At 43.1% G+C, this 17,500-nt stretch overlaps 1 protein-coding gene across 1 annotated transcript in view; it reads left to right on the forward strand.

Annotated features, from left to right (window-relative positions):
* LOC306934667 (transmembrane protein 132D) overlaps window positions 1-17,500 on the forward strand; it is a 434,395-nt gene that overhangs the window by 390,092 nt on the left and 26,803 nt on the right. The window contains exon 9 of the mRNA XM_079517336.1: window positions 16,763-16,968. Coding sequence (XP_079373462.1) covers window positions 16,763-16,968 — 206 coding nt within the window. The remainder of the gene's footprint in view (window positions 1-16,762; window positions 16,969-17,500) is intronic.

Here is a 17,500-nt window from a genome sequence, read left to right on the forward strand (position 1 = left end):
ATTTTATGGAGTACCACGCTGAGAGCCTTCGTTCAGACTCTTAACTCACCGACTGCCGAGTTCGCCTTTCAAAGCCTATTTCCTTTGTACCTCGTTGCCAGTGACGTCTTATCACGCCTTTTTTAATATCAATGGATTATTGTGCTCAGCTGTGTCCAGCATCATGCATGTCCGCCTGGGTGACAGCAGACTGCTGGGCGAGTGCTGGCGCTTTGGAATGGGGGGTAAGATCATTATACCCGCCTGGGTGATGGCAGACTGCTGGGCGAGCGCTGGCGCTTTGGCATGGGGGGTAATTTCCGGGCCTGTTGAGAACTCCAGTTTTCACCGGCTGCCGGGCGCGGCTGCACTAATAACTTTGGGGCAGGCCCCTCTAGAGTTTGAATGGGCAGGTATCAGTCGAAAGGGAGACATCGAAGAGGAAGGATGGATGGGGAATCAACATATGGAATGTTAGAACGTTAGAAAGGTCAGCTCCATCCATACATTATGGAGATCTAAGGGGTTGAGGTTTGAGGTCAGATGTAGAGTTGCTGGCCAATATTGATGACATCAGGGATCTCCATATGGGCTTAATATTGATGACATCAGGGATCTCCATTCCTGATGATGTCACGTGATGCCACGTGCTCCATCCCTGATGATGTCACGTGATGTCACATGCTCCATCCCTGATGATGTCACGTGCTCCATCCCTGATGATGTCACATGCTCCATCCCTGATGATGTCACATGCTCCATCCCTGATGATGTCACGTGCTCCATCCCTGATGATGTCATGTGCTCTCTCACCCCGACCAACACACTGACGGGAAATGCACGATTCCATAGTTAACTGCGACCTTCGGTTGCAATAAAAAGGCTTAAACCTTTGTGAATGTGTGCTTAAAGTGAACGAGGCTATGTACGGTGGAGAAACTTTTCTTTTTTTCTAAAGTAAGTAAAGCTTAATTTGAGAGAGCTGAAGTCTCAGCGGCGAGCTGCTTAAAACTCATGGAGGACACAATTAGAACGGTGTAATGAAGTCTGGGGCCCTGAGCCAAGCGTTTATGATTTCAAATGTTTGGAGAAAACCATCCATAAGCACCAAGCCACATCCAGGCGAGACGGGGAGTTCATTTATTTGATTTTGTTGCTGTCGGGCAGGAGAACCTCCTATCTCCGTATTCTAGGTTTTTGTGCTGTTTTGTAAATGTACTACTCGATCAGGGACAAATTAGCCATTGGGCCAGTGGGGCCGTGGCCCAGGGGCCCTTGGCTCTCAGGGGCCCTTCAGAGAAACTGGACTGCGCGGTAATAGATTTGACGCCCTGAAAAGGGCTCCTGGGGCCCTTCATTGGCCATTGATTTAGTTAAATTTTGGTCAAAAAGATGATAAAAACACGGAAAATCACGAAAATGTCGCGCGCACGCGTGCTATGGGGACCCTGCAAAACGTACCGGCCCAGGGGCCCTCGTGGGGGTTAATCCGTCCCTGTACTCGATACAACGTCGCACAAAAGCATCCACGAAAGCATCCAAAGTAGCAGATCCACAAGCTCGCAATGCGACACTTTGAGCTTGTAGATCTGCTGATTTCGCTATTTTTTGTTTCTGAACCAATCAGAGCATCACATCCCTTCAGGCTATGGGACTTTTCATAGACACAGTGTTTGTTTACAAGTGAGAGACAGACGGCCAGTAAAGCATGTTTCCTATACGTGGTTTATTTCTAACCTACTGTATAATGTTTTCAGATACATATTTTAGCGTGCTGATTACGTTTAAAATGAGTAATACACTGTCTGGATGTCATCTTGAATGAGATTAAAAACGGAATAGTTCTCTAATCAAAATCTGCGGTACGTGCAGCAATGGGAATCAAACTGGTGAAGGAAATCAAGATTCTTCGGGCCGTGTTACGTCATCAAGCAGAACGTTTTTATTCAAAGGAAGCAATTAAATGTGTTTTATGGACTTTTGATATGAATAAAATTACACAAACAATGACAAATTCCCATTGTTGTGGCATCTATTGTTAGATATGACCAAATGATGACCACGGATATGCTCTAACTAAATGTGTGAAATACGTATTTTTCATGTCACTACGTCTTTAAAGTGTCACCGCTTGTCAGTCTGTCACTGTGAGTGACCTGGCTCAGCATGTCAAACATAACTGCCACCTGTCAATCAATGCTATTTTCTGCTTGTGCTTGTGATGGACTGCCGATCGACCAGACATTCACTGTCGTTGATTGATTGAATACTTTATTAGCAGGTTTGTTGACAGTACAGGTTGTACAGCCAAAGGTTATGTTAAAAGGATAACACGTTGCCCTCGGTAACCAACCCGCGGCAATAATAATCTATTATTAACCACTGCCAGAGGTGGGGATCGATACATGACTGACCATAAACCGTATTGACTAAAAAACAATATCGATCACAGACAGAGAGAGGCAAACACATCCGTATTGATCGTGACGGATGAACAATTCCCGCCCAATAGATTGCCATTGATTTTCTTTCAATTCCAACCATGGTAAAATGCATACAAAAACATCAACCCCACTGCCATTGCCCATTGTCACTGTGATCCTCTGACCATCCGGCCATGAGTCCAACACTTGGTCGATATCTATTGATCGATCGGTCAATACCTTCATGCTCCCTAGCAGGCTGAACCCCACTGAATTTGGGTTTGGCGACACGTTGTGAGCTTGTAGATCTGCTATTTACAAACAGCCTATGTCAAACAGCCTATAGGTAATATTTAATATTTCAGACCGGAAACGACACTGGTTTAAGGACTTCAGTGTTCTGTACCATACAATTGTATGTAATGTATAAGTACAGAACAAAGAATGTTTGCTTTCGCCATCTTTGTTGAAGAAGTGTCTGGGCATCTTTGTTGAAGAAGAGTCTTGGCCAAAGAATAAGGCGAATAGCTCCGAGGTAACGACTCCGAGGCCGATTGTGGAGCTGGCTGAGTGTTCAGGGTTTTGGGCTAGTCCAGAGCGAGGTCTGGGGAACCACAACAGAGCAGCCACACGTGACGAGGAGCCAGGAACAAAGGCAGGTGAAACAAGGAGAAGGGAGTCTGTCTGGGAGCCTATAACACTCTACTCTGATCTGACATGAAGGTGAGAAAGGCAGGGCAGAGTACACGTATACAGAGGGCTGCATTACTGAACGGTTGCAGCTGGCGAGGTTCCAAGCGGACTCCCACGCACCTGTTTCCATTCAGACGATCTCAGGCACGCGTGCACGTGTGCACGCACACCCTCAGTTTCGGAAGAATTAGTAGACAAGGGGGCAGATGTAACGGGGAGGTGGACATAGAGTATATAAAAGGATAGAGACTGATCTGGCGCGAAGCTCCGCCCCCTCCGCTATTCATGTCAGTGGAAGTTGCTCAGTGGCGTTTTGAGGCACCCGGAAGGACCGTCTCAAAACGTCTACTTCCGCATTTGCCAACCAAATTTTGTTTGGCAAATGCGGAAGTGCAACCGAGCGCTCAATGTTAAAGCCCAGCTGCACAGGGTTTCCCGGTCATGAATCCACGGGTCCGCCTGTAGTCCCTCCTCTTACCACTAGGGCCCAGTGCTTCAACGTTGGAGTGCCTCACTGGCCCCTTGGAGGTGGACCACCCTCCTAGCATAAGGGTGATCACAACAAGACCTGTGTCTATATAGAAATGTGCACACATTGGACCCATAACGCGATTGTGGCGAATTGTGAGCTTGTGGATCTGCTATTTTCAAAATGATCTTCAAAGACACATTTACATTTTTTTGGGGGAATATGTTTTAAATATTTTCACAACCCGAATCTTGTATGAGGGTCCCTGGCACCAAAAAAAAAGAAATGTTTCTAATCGGGGTCCACGGCTAATGCGATTGCTAAACATTTGAGACCCACTGTTTCAAACCACCTACAGTGGCATGACATGGGAGCTGCATGCTCCAGCTGTCCTTACTGTCCATACTGATGACCTGGTTGTTCTGTACGTTGTGCAGAGTAAGAAAAGGAAAACCAGAGAGCTACGGTTCATGAAGTTGAACCTGAACACATTTTCTATCCACAATACAGTGTAGCATACTTAATAATAATAATAAATAACCTCCGCATTGTGACACATCTTATTATGATTTATAGCCCTGTGTGTTTGTTGGTCAAAAGTACAATCTAGATAGCAGTGCGCCAACAAAGGGTCTGGCTGCCTGCTACTTGCACAACGTGGCCGTGAAAATTACAACGGCGTTAGTTGTAAACTAGCAACAATACTTGCACTGCGCTGTGTGCCATTTTGGCCAAGATAGGGCCTCATACTTTCAATAAGCCTGTGTGCCTGTCGGTTGCCGATAAGGAGACTTCCAGAAAGGTCCGGCATCACAATTAACACATCCGTAATCGCGATGACCCGGGTTTCAAATCTGCCAAACGGCAAACAGTCTTTATCAAATGAAAAGTATAGATATACAACAATAGTCTGTCTGTGTTGAAGTCGGCAAGCACAGTTCTTGATTAGGTCATTGTGGCGCCGCCGCAATGCCATTCTCGTTCGTTTTCACTCCGACGAGGTTTCCATTGACAACTCGTTCGTACAAAACGTAGTTTTGAAAGGCCCACAGCCAACAGATGTAGACAACAAGAGGACTGTGCTGTTTTCCTTCAAGTAGTGCGGCACTTAATGGAAGAGGTCACAGCGTGGGTTTTTGGAGGCTGGAGATGGGTTTTTTTTCCCTTTGTGTTCAGAATAGTTTGATGGAGAAGCTGTTTGCCTGCCCTCTGAGCTTCCAACAAGTACCAAGTGCTGAGTGCCACACTTTTCTGTTATTACACTGCTCTCTCTCTCTCTCTCTCTCTCTCTCTCTCTCTCAAAAACAGAGAGATTAAAGCCATTCCTCAGTGTCCTCAAAAAAGTCTAACTCAGCTGTTTGTTGGTGACACTAAATATATACGTTGTTCCAAGTGGCAGAGTGTATGATTGTGTATGTTTGCCTATCTGTGTATGTGTATAAAGTATAATTATGTCTGTGTGCGCGTGCGTGTGCGTGTGCGTGTGTGTGCGTGTGCGAAAATTACCATCTACATTCTACAAGATCACAATGCATAGGATCATGACACATGCTTCTGATTTTTATAAATCATTTTTTTAATTTTACATTTTGGGTATATGTTTCATCACTGGTTTGGATCAGAATTAAATACATGCATTTCCTTTTGGTAAATGTTATGTTGAGTATGTCTGTTATGTTTGATATTTTTGAAAATATAACACTTTAACAATTCATAAATAATAATAATAAATAAAACAGATAACCACAACTTTGTCGAAATCTTTCAAAATTCAACATACTACAAAGCAAAAATTGTGAAAAATAGCAGATCTACAAGCTAGTTTCGTACGACATTGTCACACGCAAAAACAGTATAGCTCCCTCTACAGTATATTGTCTATTTTTGGCACGTGATACAGTATAAAGTATACATCAGGCTTTACATCTTTTGGTATTATGATTCTATCACAACAGTCAGTGTTGCGTAAATCCTTATTTGGCCTGAGGGCTTAACACATGCAGTACAACACGCTTTAGTGAGTAGTTATCCCTTATAGGATTCATGTAATGATCTTTTGGTGACATGCCTGGAAGATTTACAATATCATGATGCGTGTGTGCCTCAAAATCAACGTGAAAATCAAGCATTCTTTTCTCCATCTCAGGAATACTGAGAACTGACGCGCTGTAGCAAGACATTTAAGCTGGATTTATGCTGCCTGCGTGTTATTTATTAAACAGGCCCTGCAGGTGTTTGCAAGAAAGTGGCACATACTCAAGCAACACAAAATCTCACAAATTGTGAGTTTGCAATTTTGCCCCGTTCCCCCGGCCACATTGTGTCCACTTAAAATGGACAGACAGGAAGAATCTGCTCTTTGTGTGCGTGCACAACACATACGATTATTACCGAATAGCTCCCATGTTCGAGAATGCAGTTGTGTGTGTGTAGCCATAAGTAAGTAAGTAGGTCGGGGAGGCTTATTGTCGGTCTCAGCCCAGTCTATCCCCGTTTCGCAATGCGCTAGAGCCAGTGGTTCCCAAAGTGGGGTCCGGGGACCCCCAGGGGTACCTGAGGGAGTTCCAGGGGGTCCCCAGCTAAATGATATTTAGGAACCAAATGGACCCTTATAGGTCTGTAACTCTGAGATCTCAGAGTTAAATTAACATTGATTTTACAATATAAATTGGGGTCCCAGAGATAGAAATGCCAATTAAATGGGGGTCCGTAGCCTAATGCATGTCAAACCTTGGGGCCCTTGAAATGAAAATGCTTGAAAATCACTGCTATAGCCGTCAAAATCTTCTCTTATGGGGGTCACTGTAATATATTTTTCAAATGGGGGTCCACGGGCTAATTGGTGTCAATGTGGGGGTCCTTGACATGAAAAAGTTTGGGAACCACTGCGCTAGACCCCTGCGCGACAGAACGTTGATGAGGTGGAACGCGCCACCTATACCGTTAGCTCCCCAGAACGTAACCGCACGACTTGCATGTCCACACCCAAGCCGTGCTACTCATACGCTGAGTTGTCCGTGCCCGGGATCGAACCCATGACCTCGTGGTCGAGAAGGCGAGCGCTCTACCGACTGAGCTACCAGGACACAGCCTTAAAGGTTACAATTTACAATGTAGGCATTTAGCAGACACTCTTAATCCAGAGCGATTTACATTAAAGGGGCATTCCACTCATTTTCAACATTTTACTATGTCATTAATGTACCTTAGAGCTGTTGTGTGGAAATAATAAAAAGGTTACCCCATTCTGTGTTTCCTAGAACTAGAGGTCTGAATTTTTTCCCCCCATAATTACAGTTCTAGGAAACACAAAATGGGGGGGACCTTTTATTATTTCCACACAACAGCTCTAAGGTATATTAATGACATAGTAAAATGTTGAAAATGGGTGGTTTTCCCCTTTAAGCAAGAACAAAAAGCATGGCAATACATTTACATAAAAAGCACAAGTGTTCAGTAATCCATTTGTAACCATAAAAGAGTGTGCATGGAAACAAGACCATAAAGCCTTGTTTCGGTGTTATTCTGTGTTTTAGACCATGTGCTTGACTGTTACGTGTTACTCTGTTGCTGTTTGCATTTCTGTCTAATAAAGTATTCAATCAATCAATCAATCAATCAATCAATCAATCAATCAATTTGTTCACTCTCAGAGTTAAATGGACACCCAGGATTTCACCGTGTACTAACTGGGATGTACAAGTGTGACTGCATCAGTCCACAGTGTGAATATATTGTATATAGGCCAAGTAAAAAGCTCTTGTGCATCGGGTCGGCTTCCTACCTTGTCATGCCTTTATTGGATACTACGCCTGCTATATACATTCCATGTATATTTTTCACACCGACTTACCTGGGTTGTGTGGGGGGTGGATAAGATTGGGGGGGAAATAGTTTGAGGCACTGACAGTCTTCCTTTGATGTTAACAAGCGCAGAGAGAGAGAGAGAGAGGGAGAGAGAGAGAGAGACTGATGGCAGTTGGGAGACAGTGTAGGACAGACGGACAGCTGAGAGGGAGACCATGACAGGCAAAGCAAAGGCATGTTTCCTTTGCACATGCTATAGAGCGCCGCAGTCCCGCCCCCTACCATGGCCCAGGAAATGATTCTCCGTTCATTTTCCTCATAGACATTTCAGAAAGTATTTATTTAAAGACGTTTACGCCGCGGACAAAGCCAACTCGAGTCGTGACAAATCATGACAACAAACAAAAAAAATTGGGCCGAACAAATAATTAGAAAGAAGAAAAAAACGGCACTTTTTGTTGTTGTTTTTCTTCTTTGTAATTATTTGTTTGGTCCAAAATATTGTTTGTGTTGTCATGAGTTGTCACGACTCGAGTTGGCTTTGTCCGCGGCGTAACCGTCTTTAAATAAATACTTTTTTATGGGAAAAATGCATTGGGATTCATTTCCTGGGCCATGGACTGCGACGCTCTATAGGGTTTGATTTGTAAAACAAAGAAACAGGGTGGACAGTTTCTTGACCATGACTAGACTTCTTCATACTGAATGGCAAATAGGCCTAGACGTTTTGATACATTGACTTTTTCTTTTTTCTTTTCTTTCTTTTTCTTTTTTTACCATATTTTTTAACTTTTACATTTTTAAAAGGAATACTTTTTATGAACTGAAGATACCGTACAAAAGTTCAGGGTTTATTGTAAATTGGGAGTGCACTGATTATGTTGTTATACTGTATGTGGATAATATTGTGTTATAACCTATACAATACTGACATTTTATTTTAAAAAGCAATAACTTTGTGTTTTCATTTTGGTTTGCAATACAGGGTTTAATCAGAGTATAAATAATTACCGATGCAGGTAGAGGAACTTTATTTTTTTAACCCATTCTGGGCGGGAACCCCTTTTGGTGTTTTATGTTATACTTTAGCTATTGAAAAATAGCAGATCTACAAACTCATAGCGCGGCTATTTTTGAAAAATATATATCCTTTCAGAGAACGTTTTAACTCAAATCTTTGCTTCTGGGGGGGTCCCTGGAATAACATATTATCAGATGGGAGTAAGCGGCCAAATACATCTAATTCTGGGGGTCCTTGACATGAAATAGTTTGAGAACCACTGATATAGAAACATAGGTTTTTCAGAATTTAGAAGACATTTTGTAGAATCGGTCTCGGTCGAAATGGGTTAATATAACTTGGACATAAAATGTATGGTTTTGATTGTTATAACCCTCTCGCCCAGCGCCAGTACTGAACCCTGTTTGCACTGCACAAAGTGCACATTTCTAAAACAAAACTGCTTTACACAAAACACTGAGAACACTAACTCAACTTTATTGTCACGTCACAGGTTTACAGGTGTAAGAACGCGGTTTGAAATTCTTTGTCGTACAAGCTCCACCGTTGCAGTTCCAAGAAAGGTGGAAAGAAAATAGATAATACAAGAAAAACAGGTTAGATATCAATATGAGCAGTTTGAAATACAGTATATCAGGTGTGTGAATGTACGGTTGAAACAGCAGTCGGACGAAGGCAGTTAAATAGCAGAGAGACCGAAGATATCAAAGAGAAACACTTAGAGGGACATTTTTTATGCAATTAAAATAGTTATTAAAAAGTCGAGAACCGAAGAATAAGCCAAAAGTAAAGTAGATGAAAATTTCAGTGCATCACAAGAGATTAATCCAAAGCCCTCAATGTAAGACGGAGGCAAACAGAAACGTCTACAGCTTTGATTTAACCCCTTCTGGGCGGGAACCCCTTTTGGTGTTTTAAGGATTATGTTATTCTTTAGCTGTTGAAAAATAGCAGATCTACAAGCTCATAGTGCGGCACCGAGTGCCGCGCTATGAGCTTGTAGATCTGATATTTTTGAAAATTTGTGAAAATGTGGCGCAAAACTTTGAATATACTGTATATTCTTTCAGAGCGAACGTTTTTAACTCAAATCTTCGCTTCTGGGAGGGGGGTCCCTGGAACAACATATTTTCAGATGGGGGTCGATGGCAAAATACGTATAATGTTGGGGTTCCTTGACATGAAAATGTTTGAGAACCACTGATATAGAAACATAGGGTTTTTCAGAAAACTGTCAGGATTTAGAAGACATTTGTAGAATCAACCTCAGGTCTAAATGGGTTAAAAGACCTCTTGTTCCAGATACTGTATGATATTATTATTATTATTATTATATAATCTGAACGCTGCTTCTCCACGTTTAGTTGTGACTCTGGGCACGGATATAGCAGACCAGCTGTCCCAGATGACCTGAGAAGTCTGGATGGTTAATGATGAACACCCGGTCAGAAACATTACAGTAGTCCAGTATACTGAAGATGAATGTTTTCTTTTCTTCTCCAAATCCTGCTGAAACGTAAAACCTTTAATCCTTGATACCACAAAATAAATCTCCTAAATAAAATAAATGTTCTAGCTGTTTGTGTATTTTCGTAAAGGAATGCCCTGCTTGATCATCACAGCATCACATCATCACAGCATAACACAAAAGCAGCAGGTCCAGATTGAAACGTATATATTCTTAGAGTGATAGTCCATGACTTCAGCAAGATTTTTCATGTGGGTTGTATTTTTTACAATACCATTTTTCTTTTTTTTTGCTCCAAAAACGTTTTCATCTTTGTTGAATTGAAGAACATTCTGGCACATCCAATCGTTGATTTGTGCAATGGATCAAATTGCATAATTATGGTAACATGTGCTGCTGTTTTCCATAATCTGAGCCAGTGGGAGCATTTGAACAGAAGAGGGCCCCGGTTGGAGCCTTGGGGAACTCTGCATGTTGTCATTTCTGTCCGCTCAGATGTGTAATTACCTATAGACACAAAGTAGTCCCATTCCGACGATTCAAACCAATTTAGTACAGTGCCAGAAACTCCCACACAGTTTCCCTGTGCAGGAGAGACAGATAGTAGGAAATCTAAGTGGGAGACAACGTATATAGGAGAGACAGACACTAGGAAAAGGCCCAGGCGGAGACAGCGTTGGACAGACAGACGGTAAGATCATTGGAGAGATAGACAGTAGGAAAGCTGAGAGGTAGACCACGCAGAAGACCTATAAGCCAAATTCCAATACCCAGAATCTCGGCCACACTCGGTCACTCCAGCATGGTGGTGTTACGGTGAAATTGGTGACCTATTGAAATGTGTAGGTAATCACATAATGTCAGTGACCGAACGTAACTCGTTGCAGATTGTTTAAGTACTGTACTTTATAAGTACAATTTTGAGGTATTTGTACTTTACTTGAGTGTGTACAAATCTCAGTACTTCTATACTCCACTACATTTCAGAGTCAGACTGGACTGAGAGGGGAGACAGTGTGCGAGAGTCAGACTGAGAGGGGAGACAGTGTGCGAGAGTCAGACTGGACTGAGAGGGGAGACAGTGTGCGAGAGTCAGACTGGACTGAGAGGGGAGACAGTGTGCGAGAGTCAGACTGAGAGGGGAGACAGTGTGCGAGAGTCAGACTGTAGGACAGCTGAAAAGAGAGAACGTACTGTAGGAGAAACATAGAAGAGTCAGACTCAGAGTTTTTCGTCTGTCGCAATTAATATTGCTTGCTCTGGGTGGATCTTTGTTGGTTTTCTGCTTTATATGTAAAGTGTCTTGAGACAACTTGTGATTTGACACTTAAATACATTTGAATTGAATTGAGACTGTAGGACAGCTGACACGAGAGACAACATACTGTAAGAGAAACATACTGTAGAAGAGTGAAATGCTCTGTTATTGTGGTGGGAAAAGCTGTTGTTGAAAGTAGCCGATTGACAAGCTCACAACGCAATTAGGGGTGTGCTGAAATATCGATATGGCGATATATCGATACGTCCTCCCGCGATAAATAATCGATATTGATTAATAAAATATCGATATCGGAAACCCCCCCCCCCTTTTTTTTATTTTTTTTTTATTTGAAATGTTGTTCATAATGAAGTGATGAACAACATGTTTAGAAAAGGAGGAAATGACAGCTAAAATAAAGCAAATCCCACTCAGATTCCACAGCAACCAGAAGTACTGAATTACTGGATGGTGATTTGTCCAAAGTCTCCAAACAGCTTTGTGGGAATACAAAATGCTGCATTTTTTCAGTTCCAAGTATTTTGTAGTTGCAGATATCGTGATATATTGTTGATGAAATTTCATACAATATATCGATATATCGCAAATATCGCAATATATCGAATATCGTGATATTATCGTTATCGAGGGCCTAATATCGCGATATATCGTATCGTGAGGAACCCATATCGTCCCACCCCTAAACGCAATGCGTTGTCAATCTGCTATTTTCTGCGAAAGCCTTCCCCACAATTCAGACGACAACTTATATTCTTTTTACAAAGAGGGTTCATTTGTTAGTTTGTAATGATGATAATTAAAACATGAGTGTTAAAATGTTTCATGTATTGCTTTCTAGCCTTTCTATCGTTATAGCATTTCTTAACTGAGGGGTGGGAGCATTCTGGCAATTGGTAGAAATGTTTTTTTTCTTTTTTACACAATAAGCAGGCTATTGTTGTCTCTGCAAGCCCGAAGGCATGGAGACCAGGCACAAAACCAAATGTTTCACATCAACCAGGGAGCTGATTTTTGCAAAACACATTTTTTCATATTACTCCTACAGATTTTGTCCAAACATCACACCTTCCATCCAGATTGGCTTACAAAATGCCTTGTATCATGAATGCAGCTTCCGATTGACGTGAAACTTTGCATGCCCATTCCCACTAGGCCAAGAAAGAAGTTCTTCAAACTAGCCTCACGGTGGCGCTATAACGGGCAGAATCAGATTCACATTTTGGCCTATAACCCTTGAACTGTAGGTCTTAATTATAATCATGATATTTCTTCTGATTTCTGATTTCTGTATTGATCTGAGCCTGAGGCATTTTGTACAAAAGGGGCCACTCCTCAAACTTTGGAATTCAATCTTAGCCAATCAGGATGGACTCTAAATTGGAAAAATCTGACAGATCTGTTTCGATCACATAACTATATAGTTATGTGTACCAAATTGCATGTACACCCCCCCCCCTCTCCCTCCCTCTCATTCTATTCTCTCTTTCCCCTCTCTCTCTGCAGTCCTCATCTATGATTCTCTTTTTCTCTCACTCTCCCTCCCTCTATTGCCCCCCCCCCCCTCCTCGTGCTTTCTATCTCTCTGCCTAGCTTTTTACCTCTCTCTCTACAACTCCACCTCTCTCTCTCTCTACCATTCCAGTTCCTCTTATCCCGTTCCGCTTATAATTCAAATGCTTTAGATCTCTTTCCCCCCCCCCCCCATTTGATTTCGTTTCCTTTCATGCCTCTTTTATTCCATCCCTCACACTATCCCCCACCAACTCCTTCCTTCCTTCCTTCCTTCCCCCTCTCGCTCCGTAGTTTGAACGATATAATGATTTGTCTATCCCCCACCAACTCCTTCCTTCCTTCCTTCCTTCCCCCTCTCCCTCCGTAGTTTGAACGATATAATGATTTGTCTATCCCCCACCAACTCCTTCCATCCCTCCTTCTTTCCCTCTCTCCCTCCGTAGTTTGAACTCCTTCCATCCTTCCTTCCATCTCTCCTTCCCTCCTTCCTTCCCTCCTTCCTTCCCTCCTTCCCTCCTTCCTTCCCTCTCTCCCTCCGTAGTTTGAACGATATAATGATTTGTCTTGGACACACCGTTGATAGAAGCATGCGCCACGATTCACGATGCAGTGCATGTTTGCAGTTTGCTTGTATAGATGGCAATTATCACTATTCATCATACGAAGAAGTTCACAGGGCTTTAAAACGGTGTCATCTATCGGTTGTCCACGGAGCAGCTCCCACGCAGAAACATAGACGTGTACCCTTTTTATGGACGATTCAGAACATGTATTGAGCCACCATAAACATGTGACAGCGAGACACAAACAGTGTTTGTCAGTATTGCAACATTCCTGTGAGAACATTAAAGGGTATTATTGAAATTGCGTCGTGTGTGTCGTTAAAGAGGACCCAGAGAGGGCCCAACAGCAGACGACAATTAAGGCAGAATGGGTAAAGTTCAGTAATTCAAAATGCTTATGGGAAGGTGAGGCACGCAGGGTAAAACAGGGACGCAGTCTTAATGAAACTCATAAAAAAAAATGCAGACAAAAATGTTAATCCAAACAGTAACACACACACAAGACACAAACAGTAAGCATTATCATTACAAAGCATATGAACCACGTCAGCCTTGTTTAAAACTTTGGCTATTTGAAAATAGCCGATCTACCTTATCATATCTTTAGCATCGTTTTTCTCGGAATTGAAGCTCAGATTGAGGTGATCAATCACACAGAACATCGATGTTTTGGGAGCTCAATACAAAATCCCCGCGACCTCGCAGGTACTATATCAGCACTTCTGATGGAAGCGAAAGTAACTACCGGCTGCCCGGGAAATGAACGATGTTTACTTCAGGTTTCGCCAAATCAGCTTTTGGGCTCTTCAAAATAAGACCTCGCGGTTGAAAGGCGTGGCTGACAAGCGACTAAATTTGACCTTAAACATGGCGAGGAAAGTGTTAAGTAAAGAAACTTTTTCCACCCCTGGTAAAGAGACAGAGTGAAAAAGAGAGCGACAGAAAAGAGAAAAACATTAGAGAGAAGGAGAAGTGTAAGTGTAGGGTAGAGACGACGGGGGAAATGAGAGCATGCCGAGGAGAACAAGAACGAATATAAATTCGGAAATGAAAACACTGTTGAAAAGTAATGAGAGGGAGGGATGAGTGAAATCGAAGGAAAGGGGGGAGAGGACTTAAAGTAATCACGTTGATGCTGCAGGTTCATCTCAGCTGAAAATTACAGAAAGAACCTTGTTTAATATCCAAGAGGCATAATATGCCTCCCGTATATTGTCTCCTCAGTTTATACTGTCTGTCTCGCGTATATACTGTCTCCCCTAGAAGCTTTCCCAGCGCTTGTATCTCCTATACATTTTCCACCTCAGCTTTTTCTACTGTCTGTCTTATACAGTCTCCCTCTCAGCTTGCCTATACTGTCTGTCTTGCCTACACTGTCTCCCTCTCAGCGTTCCTATACTGTCTCTCTCAGCATTCCTGTTTGTATCTCCTAATCTCCTATACCAGGGTTCCCCAATGGGCGGCCCGCGGGCCATTTGCGGCCCGCGGAGCGCCCCCTTGTGGCCCCTGGAAGAATTTAAAAAAAGATGGCATTCAATGGGGGTCAGTAGCCTATGCATGTCAAACTGGGCATCCTTTTCAAATGGGGTCTTGCCCTGAAAATGAATTTTCAGGGCAAGACTTCGACCTCCTGCATGCAGACTCGGCCCCCAGCCTGGTACCCTAGTCAAAATATGGCCCTTGAGGAAAATTAATTGGGGAACCCTGTCCTATACTGTCTCCCTCTCCCTCTACTGTTTGTATCACCTCCCTCTCAGCTTTCCTACTGTCTGTCTCTCTAACCCTGTCTCCCCCACTAAAGTGTATTTTATTTGCTTCATTTCATGGTGCGCCTCATTAGCTAAACTGACTGAAGCTCTCAACCCACACTGGACAGCCGGTCTCACGGAGACACCCACCCAACGGTGAAAGCCCCATGCAGTTGGCCCTCATTAGGTTTACATTAACATGTTGTCAGTAACGGAGTGCATTTACTTGCACACTGTACTTTTTTGTGAGTAACAGTACTTTACCTTGAGTATAATTTTGTTTTTTTGGATACTTGTGTCTTTCACTCCACTACATTTCAAAGACAAATGTTGTAGGCCTAGGAAGGGAAAACGTGCATTATGAATTAAACAATAATAGTGAAAATAGGCCTATCTACAAGCTATATTTCATTATTATTACATTTCATTTCTGGAAGAAACAGCAATGTACTACTGCTAAAAACAACGCCATTTTTTGTTTCCATTTTTGAATACTTATACGTATTTAAACAAATCTATCTATGCATAGTATATACTATGCATAGTAGTATGCACCCCGACGCGAGCTCGCCCCCCAAACCGCTACAATGTACAGTATATACTTGACTCCGCTGCTGCATCTGTCCTCATCAGCCCTCTGCCGTTTGTTTTGGTTTGTTTTTTGTACAACCGGAAGGTAACGTGGGAGGAATATGGTTCCAAAACGCCAAGTCAATCAGTCACAGGCTCAGAGTGGAGAGCGGGATGGAAATGGGACTGACACCTTCCTGGTCTCGCTGACCCATCTCTGCTGTAACAGCTAGCAGATTGTCTGTGACGGGTCCTGTCCGCTCGATGAAATACCACCGTAACATTAGAATTATTGTTTGTCTTTTCCTTTTTCCTTTCATGCCTACCCACGTTTGTGATGTTTTAACCCATTTTGGGCGGGATCGAACCCCTTTTGGTGTTAGCATTATGTTATGCTTTAGCTATTGAAAAATAGCAGATCTACAAGCTCATAGCGCGCCACCGAGTGGCGCGCTACGAGCTTGTAGGTCTGCTATTTTTGAAAAATCGAAGAACGACTGACATAGAAACATAGCTTTTTCAGAAACCTGTCAGGATGTAGAAGACATTTTTAGGTCAAAATGGGTTATGGCGTGTCGTCGTTTTTTGTCTTTGTGCCTGGTGAATGAAACGGCTAAATGCATCTCGCTGTATAACGAAAGCAATGTCAGCCCGGCCACTAGAGCAGGGGGCTTTACATGTGTATGTACCGTATAAGATGTGCCATCCTCAGAGTCCGCGGCTGATCACAGGAATCTTTGTGAGAACTGTTAATCGATCAATCAACAACAACTTGTACCAACCATGGAAGGGCTTAGTTTCGCTGTTCAAGATAATGGTGATTGGTGATATATTGGCGGTACTGTCTGTCTGTCTGTCACGCACACATGCACGCACACATGGAACACATTCCAAGTGCTTGACATTTTGCCGTCTCAGTCCCAAATCACTTTCAAAATCCCACATTCTACCTATCCAGCATTGCAATGAATATCTCTCTCTCTCTCTCTCTCTCTCTCTCTCTCTCTCTTGACATTTAGGCAATTTCCTACAAACCATTCCAAATGTTCAGATACTTCAGTACAAAGGAATTGATTCTGTCTCTGTCACAAGCAAGCCTGATTTATCCTTTGCATCGTGAGCTTGTAGATCAGCTACTTTCACACAGTGAACGGTCAACTCATTTATAGTGGATGCAATGTTCTCTCTCTCTCTCTCTCTCTCTCTCTCTCTCTATGTCTCTCGCCCCAGGTCTCTCCCTCCTGTGACCAGGTGCTGGTGAACGGTAAGGAGATGCGCGGCCGCCAGTCGCTGGCGGTCAACTTCACCTACCTGCACCTGCGCAGCCAGCTGCGCCTGACGGTGTGGGTGCCCCGGCTGCCCCTGCAGATCGACGTGTCCGACACGGAGCTCAGCCAGGTCAAAGGGTGGAGGGTCCCCATCGTCACCAACAAGAGGTACATTCATGACATTTAAGAATATATATGTTTTTCGTTTTACAATGTTGTGCACGACACAAAATGACACGCTATAGTTCTCAAACGATGTTGTGACAAGGACCCCCGAATTGATTATTTGGCGGCAGAGCCCCATCTGAAAATGTTTTGTGGTATGCAGGGACCCCCATAACCTGACTCCGCCAGATGGGGCAGCAGAGAGTACACTGGGTTCCCCCCCTCCTGCTCCCATCTGGGAACTCTCAGGCAGCACTGTGTATGCCTTGATCCCGCCTCTAGCTGCCGCTGATTGGCCAGGCCGTTTGGTGGCCGGAGCATCAAGTCAGCACACTCTATAGTATAGGGAGGATTATCACAACAAAACAAAAAAGGAAGTGATATTTGAATTAAGTGAAATCACTGAATATACCTCTAAAGCCTATAGTTACTCTAAGATTATACGAATGCAACGCCATCGCTTGGATTTGTGTATTCTCAAAGTTCAGCTCATAATCATGATGGAACCTCTACAGTATGGTCACCTATCCTAACA

Source organism: Electrona antarctica, assembly GCF_951216825.1.
Source record: "Electrona antarctica genome assembly, chromosome: 12".
NCBI classification, from domain to species: Eukaryota; Metazoa; Chordata; class Actinopteri; order Myctophiformes; family Myctophidae; genus Electrona; species Electrona antarctica.